General features: G+C 38.9%; 1 protein-coding gene across 1 annotated transcript; it reads left to right on the top strand.

Annotated features, from left to right (window-relative positions):
• Positions 1 to 834: 834 nt before the first annotated feature.
• Positions 835 to 3266, top strand: psmb1 (proteasome 20S subunit beta 1). Its single transcript, XM_084575063.1, has 6 exons — positions 835 to 1026; positions 1397 to 1504; positions 1841 to 1922; positions 2068 to 2197; positions 2444 to 2550; positions 2674 to 3266. The coding sequence occupies exons 1-6, from the start codon at positions 926 to 928 to the stop codon at positions 2857 to 2859; spliced, it is 714 nt and encodes a 237-aa protein (XP_084431189.1). The 5' UTR covers positions 835 to 925; the 3' UTR covers positions 2860 to 3266.
• Positions 3267 to 7991: the final 4725 nt, after the last annotated feature.

Raw genomic sequence — 7991 nt, 5'->3', positions numbered from 1 at the left:
ATCATTACAGGACATTTACAGAACCAGGATGTCAGGGGAGCCCTCAACATCATCAAGGACAATACACACAACCTCTCCACATCCCTGACATTGGACAGATGCTACAGGAGTGTGAAATCAACGACAACAAGATCAAACTCCTCAAAAATTCATACAACATTTCCTTCCTTCCCCATCACTGACTGTATCTGTAGCACAAGACTCGGGTGTAACTGATTTCACCTGCACCTTGTTTGACTTTTGACTCTTGAATGTATAAATTATTAAGATAATCCATTACTGATCCTGCAGAAGGAAAGGTACAGTGGGGGCAGAACAATAGCGCATGGGACAAGTATGAAGTATGTACAGTGCAAAAGTGTCTTAACGTATAAATAAGTAAGTATTAAGTAAATACTCTAGAATAAGTTTTTAAAATAAATAATAGACTACTATAGTTGCTAGCTCAAAGGATGAATGGTAGCTTCATTATTTTTGCTTGTAATTTGATATTTTACCATCATTGAGTCCATTCAGATGTCTAGATAACTGAACTAGCCTAATGTTAAATTTTATTTTCGCTGTGTTCTACAGATATGTTTGATGTAATACTCTTGATGCAGCCATGGAGCCATAACCTATTGTGATATTGTTTGGTGTATATTTTTTGTTGTCCTGTTTTAAAAAGTTACAAATCAAAAACAATGCACTCTCTCTCTCTTAAGTGCAAAATGTGAGACAACATTATGTGCAATGGGATCCTAACTCACTGCCCTAACTTTGACACCGCTCGCGCTGCACCAAGAAATCCACAGGGGGCGCTCTCGCACGGAGACAGCAAGAACACGCGGGTATGATGAGGGTAAAAGAAGAGGCTGCCATATTGCAGTGATACAGCGAGTTTATCCGACTGAAGCTACTACTCCGTCGGCTTTCTGTAACAAAGATGCTTTCTTCTCAGACTTTTGGAGATCCCGGGAAGATGAAAGATTACCATTACACTGGTCCAGTAGAGCACCGGTTCTCACCATACGCTTTCAACGGAGGGTCAGTGCGAATATTCTTCTTCTGTCTAGTTAGCCTGCTTGCTAGCTAGCTAGCTAACGTTTACATCCTGTAACGCTGGACTAGCTAACCTGCTTAGCAAACAAACTGAAAACAAAACAAATGTTAAGTGTATGAAAAGTTTGCGGACAGACCTCGCGAGTTTGTTTGTGTATAATTTTTGTTTTAATGCGCAAATTAATATCATACATCATACAACGGGAGGAAAGGGTGAAAGATGAGTTTCACGGTTTCAGTTTCGAATATGTAGCTGTAGCTTTAGTTATGAAGGTCCTGGGACGACAGTCCATGTTCTGTATTGGCGAGGTGTTTTTAGAAGATAAATTGACTAAACTTTCTTCTTGTTTTTCAGAACTGTACTGGCTGTTGCCGGGGAAGATTTTGCCATCGTAGCTTCAGACACCAGGCTGAGTGAAGGCTATTCAATCCACAGCAGGGACTCGCCGAAATGCTACAAGCTGTAAGTGCGCTGTCACCTCTCTGTAAAGTCAACGAAAGGCAGTTTAGATACACATAATACACTAACTCTGTAACTGGTCTCTGCACTTGATGCTGTGTAAACTTATTAAAAAACTGCATCAGAGCACAACTGCAGTTTCTAAAGTCTTAACTCTGATGATCTTCCAAAGATTGGGAATTTAAATTGGTTTCTGCTCAGTAAGTGCTACAACCAGTGACTCTCAGCAAAACAACAGTTGCTACTGAAAAGTTTTTGTCAGTAACATGAACCCCTGCCAATTGTAATATACTCTGTGATTTTTTATTATTTTTTCTGTGCTCCATCGTCTCCTTACAGGACCGACACAACTGTCATTGGCTGCAGTGGTTTCCATGGAGACTGCTTGACTCTGACAAAAATCATTGATGCCAGACTAAAGGTGAACTGGCGTTTTTGGTTTCGCTATCTCTTTTGGTCTAATTTTTACTTCACTGCATGGATCTCCTAATTTAAAAATAGTCTACGTTGCGTAGACTGCTTGTTACTAAATATAATTTAAACTACTGTTCCCTCTTCTCTCCCAGATGTACAAACACTCAAACAATAAGACAATGACCAGTGGAGCCATTGCAGCCATGCTGTCCACCATCCTGTACGGCAGGCGGTTCTTCCCCTACTATGTCTACAACATCATTGGAGGACTGGATGAAGAGGGTGGGTACTGAGATCACGTCGAACAATATTATCGGTTTATAATTTTTAATGTAATTTTTTTAATATAGTGCATGTTTAGGTTGTAACTGTGTTTTCTCTCTACGATAATAGACCATTATTAATGTTATTAAATGTACCTTTCCTAATATGACGTGTAGGGAAAAGAGATTGCTTAGGATGTTGCTTCAGTGTATCATACAGTTGTATTATCATTTTATTGTAATAACTGTTTTATTTGTAATTTAGGCAAGGGAGCGGTATACAGCTTTGACCCAGTGGGCTCCTACCAGAGAGACACCTACAAGGCTGGAGGATCAGCCAGTGCCATGCTACAGCCACTACTAGACAACCAGGTATAAAACACATACATACTCCTGCTCCTCCTAACTAATACTAACTGACCATCCAAATAAATGATACGTCGCTTAGTTTCCTCACAGTGAACACAGTCTAACTTTTTCTCTTTACTTCCACAGATCGGTTTCAAGAACATGGAAGGTGTTCCCCATGTTCCCCTGACCCAGGACAAGGCTGTTCAGCTGGTCAAAGATGTCTTCATCTCTGCTGCAGAGAGAGACGTCTACACCGGAGACGCCCTTCGGATCTGCGTCATTACTAAGGAGGGCATCAATGAGCAGACTATACCACTGAGGAAGGACTGAAGAGGAGAGATGATTTCCTCTTTGGTGTTCGTTCCATATTCACACTGCTGGTTTGGCCCATGTACATCAGGTTTCTTAGAATATGAGCGTTGATCTAGTAGTTCATTAAAATGGCCTCTTTAGTGTGGCTTTAACTGGAGAGCTGATTTTTTCCATTTTTTTATACCCATTCAAAGTCTACATCCATTTAAAAGTGATGCGTTTCTCCTGCTTTCCAGTTATTCCATCCACATTTTTGCTGTTATCACATCCTTGTTTATGTGGTGTAGCCACCTGATTCTGGATCAGCACTCTTGTTCTGAGAAACCACCTCTTCACTCATCCTTGCCTAGCCTCTGTCTCTGTTTGGATTTTTGTGCCCTGCTTTTCTTTTTACATTCTTAATAAATGTAAAGGATTGAAAAATCTGATGTTCTTTTTCTTTGCATGAGTTCACACTCTGATTGAAATGTTTCTGATGATCCCTCTGTGACTTGTTATTGTAACCAAAAGCCAGTGATTCCAACGTTGGTAAAATTGGTAAAACTGTTTAAAAAGGTGCACATTAACATTGTGATATGATTCTCCCATCAAGGTCAGTTTAGATAAAGTTTTCTTCAGAAGATTTCTGATTTAAATTTGATTGTTGCCGGAAATGTGGTATCACATACTGTAAATTATAGAGGTGCACTGATAAACCTCTAAAGAAACATGCCCAGTCCACAGAAGATATAAACCATCAACACAAGAAAAAGGAAATCATTTTTTGGCTGAAAGGAGAAGAAAGAAGCAGAGGAATGTCAAGAAAGCCATTTAGCAAGTCAAATATGCAGCCATGGAGCCAAAAGAGCGGTGGCAGAAAATACTGTCTAAAGCAGTGGTTTTCAAAGTGGGGGCCGCCAGGGGGCGCTAGGGGGGCCTGAGACAATTGGAGGGCAGATAAGAAAAAAAAATAGAAAAATGAAAAAAATCTAATTGAATTATTTTTAACCATTATTATAAAATATAATCTAATTATTTTATTAATCATTATAAAATATAATCTAATTATTTTTTAGATCATTATCATAAAGCATAATTGTTAATAATATATCGAAATGTTATTTGCCATGCTCATCTTTCTGATTCCCTGCCAGTCAAAACATCGTTCATGACCTCATAATCTGTGTAGACCTGGCGGTTTGCCATTTATCAAGCTGCTTTGCAAGCTAGCATGTAGCTAGCACAAAATGGACAGGTTTTTGACAAGAAAGAGACCGAAGGAACAGACCAACAGCCCTGTCGTGGAGGATACTGCTGCAAAAAAAACCTAAGAACTCCTGGCCAACTAAAATCAGAGAATATGAGGCAGCACTTATGCTAAACAAATGTAATAGTTATTGAATAGTGAATAAAAGTACGAAAAAACATTATAAAAGATGACATTTCTTTACATATTTTGTAGTAGTGTCTGTAGGTTTGCAAATGGGGTCCCCAGCCAGAAGCTAATGTGTTTGGGGGGCCTTGGCATGGAAAAGTTTGGGAACCCCTGGTCTAAAGTAAATGTTACTTCTATTCTAAGCCACCCATGAGTACAGAAAAAAACATTTGAGACACAACATGTCTATATCAGATCAAATGTATCTTGATATTCACTAGCGTGTTAAGGCTGTTGCCACACCTTGACCATTATTGTAGTCGGTCTGGTTAGACTGTGTCAGTCTGGCTGGAAAATGCTCTTGAGGGAGTGAAAAAGCTCCTCCAGTCAGGACAGCTTTTGGTTTATTTTCAACCAGACAAGGAAATTATCTTGGCCAGGCTGCATCTGGATCACCATAACACCCTAAGTGAACTGATGCCCACAACAATGATTCTACAAACTATGCCTTATACGGCTTGATAACATTCACAAAAAAGACTTTTGTTGCTGAGTTAATGGATGAAACTGAATTATGCCATGCATGTGTTCTCATTTCACCCAGCCATGATTATTATTAGTATTTGTATTGACGCAGATGGAGGCCAAAGTCATTTCTACTTTCACAGACTAATGGGAGACACTATTTCGTCATCAATTAAGCAGGTAAAAGGAGTGGCGTTTGCAGTTAAACACCGTTTATGTGAACCCACAACATGTGTTCATCGGCCGTCTTTAACCGAAACCATCAGAGAGACAGCCGAAACATTAGGAGGGGCCAAATGAACAATCTGATTCTGGGATAATAAAAAAAAAAGAAGAAGAAAAAACAATGTCCTGGGAGATCTACTTGTATGGTCTTAACTATGTATGTAATAACGGCTGTAACTGAAAATTAATTTTGGGGAACCATTCATTTATAATCTTCGACGAGGACTTGAAATGTAACGAAACCGTGCAGAATGCTGCCGTTACCTTGACAACCGTGACGACACGGTCCTTGTAACCAGTCACAGCAGAGTAGCACGCCCCACCGTCTTATGTCTTCGAGTGTAAATAGGTATATTTCACCAAGTACGTCTCGTCACTGCTTGACTTTCTTAATTAATAGAGGTATTGTATATTGTATTTTACTTTTAGCTGAGCGAGGCGGCATTAGACTATCTTCATTACAAATGGTAGAAATTTGAAGTCACAACTATATTAATAGTGAGCTTTTGCCTGTAAGAACGTTGTAGCAGTGTCAGTATTTCCGGATTCACACTGACAGACCCGCTGCAGTGACCCGGGCATGACACGGCCGTGGTGTCCTAAGTTAGCATGCTAATACCGTGTTAAACATTCTGCTGTTATTTGGCTAACGGTCACTTTCAGTGTGTCTATATATTAGCATGTATGTTAACAGACTGGTGTGTTTAGCTGCTGTGGTGTTGTCATTTATATAAGTTTCCTGTTAGCGGTGTGTGCTACCGTGGAGCAGTAGGCTAACAGATTTAGCCCGTTGTCTGCTAACTGGTCTGCTAACTGGTTACAAAGACATAGTGACGCTGCTAACTGGTACATCGTTACTACGTCTTTGTGTCAGAATCTCCGTTAACATATTTTAGTATTATTGGTCAACCGTATGAACTTCAGAGCGCCGCGCTGCCGTACCGAGATGCTGAGCGGTTGCCAGGCAACCATGAGACTCTGACAAGTTTGTCAATAAAGTTGGGAGGATGAGCTGATTGACGTTCCTGCTTGACGCACGCAAAATAAATGCGGGTCAGTTCTGATAGATATAAAATATTATCTTGCGGGCCGCATACAATTATGGGCCTTAAGTTTGACATTTGTGGTTTAGGATGTTGAGTCGAATGAATGATCATTTATTTAATATACAGTAGTATTAGCCAATATAAATATATATGGTCATTTAAAAAACAAATCATACTGATAGATTAACAGTTAAATAACTAAATAAATTTTGTTCATATTTTAAAAGTTCATTGGTACAGATTTCATTTAAGATTTAATTACCTGCACTTTATGAGCGAATGTGTTCATTGTAAAGCATTTCAAGCTTTAAGTATTACTAATTGCTTTCTTGATCATCCCTTTACTAAAAACACCAGCACAAAATAAAACATACCAAAGCTGCGGATGCAGAATTGAGTTCAGCCTATTGGCACAGCCCTCCAGGATATTTACAGTTTCTCATGTGGCCCCTTGAGAAAAATAATTGCCCACCCCTGTTAGCTACTGTTAAAAGTTCCTGAGTTTTTCGGTCAGTGAACATATTTACTAGTTGTCTAGCTGTTGCATGTCACGTTTCCACGTTCCCACATTTTTATTCATAGTTTACCTATAGTTTACAATTTAAGACTATCTCTGTCCTCGCCTGCGTGACGTCTCCTTGCTTTATTACCTAATGTCTCTGGCAGCGTTCAGTTTTGATGTTATGAGATTGTCGTAATTGCGTAGGCACACATTGTGTTCCAACTGATTCTTAGTCTGAGCAGCAATCCAAGTCAAATGGATTCATCTACACTAACATGAGTCAGGAAGAAGCAACTCAGCATGTTAGTGATTTATCCGGTCAAATGTGTGTAAAGGATGAGTCAGTGCTGATCAGTGGGGATGGTTTCAGCTCTTCTCTCTGTGTTTGCTTTACAGATGAAACTCAACGATATCAGGGGGCAGATGAGGATGTTGGCAGCTTCTGCCTAGGTAACGTGATAAAGTTAGGATTACTGGACTATCTGCAATTGCATGTTCTGACTGGACAGACTAGAGCTGGACAAAGAGCAACATTTCAAATGTTGAAGAGCTTCTCATGTCTGATCAAATAGAAGTGAATTTTCGTTTATAATTCAGATTTGGGTTAAAAAATGATTTTGAAGTTATAGAAAAATTTAAAAGAAAATGATACATAAAATGGAAATGGTGAGAAAGAGGCTAATGTGATTTTAAGGGACAAATGGCAAAAGAGTATTGAGCAGCAGTGGTGAAAAAAAGGGCTGAGCTGAAGTTATGAAATATATACACAGATCAGGCATAACATTATGACCACTTCCTTCTTTTGAGTAGGTCTCCCTTGTGCGTCCAAAACAGTTCTGGATCTCTTGTCTCATATTCATCTTTTGATGTCAAACTCAAATGTTTTCAGTCTACAGCGAAAATAGAGGAATTGGCCTAACTGATCTAATACTTTTGGAGGGCAGTGTATGATGAATTTAATTTAAATAAATTTAATACTTTCTGGAAATCCTGGATTCAATCTACAGTATAATACAAGTCATTATTAAATTAGACTGAGCGTACAACATGTAGAATGAAGAATTTAAAATGTTTAAATGTTGGAATTTTACATTTAATTTCACTTTTGTTTTTATGTTTTAGATTTATTTTTCTTGAAACAGCAAGAACAACAAACTCAATGTAACTTGTGTAAGGCCTGGAAATGGAATTGTAACTTTCAACATAATAAAAAGAGAAAAACTAATCTTATCCTTAAAGAAAGCCATAAAACCACATGAAGTGGTTTTGTCTAGTTTTCGAACAATCCAAAAGACTAAAGAGCATTGTGAATGACATTTCTTAGACAGGACACTGCATCTCAAAATGCTAGCTACACAGCGATAAAAACAGTCGGGTGAGTGCATTTAGTTTTGAGGGGAATGAGCTGACCCAAACAACAGATTGAACAGGTTTCCTTCATTCAGAGGTCTGTGTGTTAGCTGTGTGAGTGCGGAGAAATAATGTGTGCGATCTCCTA

This window comes from Chelon labrosus (genome assembly GCF_963514085.1).
Source record: "Chelon labrosus genome assembly, chromosome: 3".
In the NCBI taxonomy this organism is placed as follows: domain Eukaryota; kingdom Metazoa; phylum Chordata; class Actinopteri; order Mugiliformes; family Mugilidae; genus Chelon; species Chelon labrosus.
This window is presented reverse-complemented; position numbering and strand designations above follow the sequence as displayed.

What these genes read in the sequence shown, in the direction of transcription:
- psmb1 (XM_084575063.1), top strand. Translation starts at nt 926, where the DNA reads ATGCTTTCTTCTCAGACTTTTGGAGATCCCGGGAAGATGAAAGATTAC. An exon ending in TGGAGGACTGGATGAAGAGG is followed by an intron (nt 2,198 to 2,443) that starts GTGGGTACTGAG and finishes TTTGTAATTTAG; the next exon opens with GCAAGGGAGCGGTATACAGC. An exon ending in AGCCACTACTAGACAACCAG is followed by an intron (nt 2,551 to 2,673) that starts GTATAAAACACA and finishes TTACTTCCACAG; the next exon opens with ATCGGTTTCAAGAACATGGA.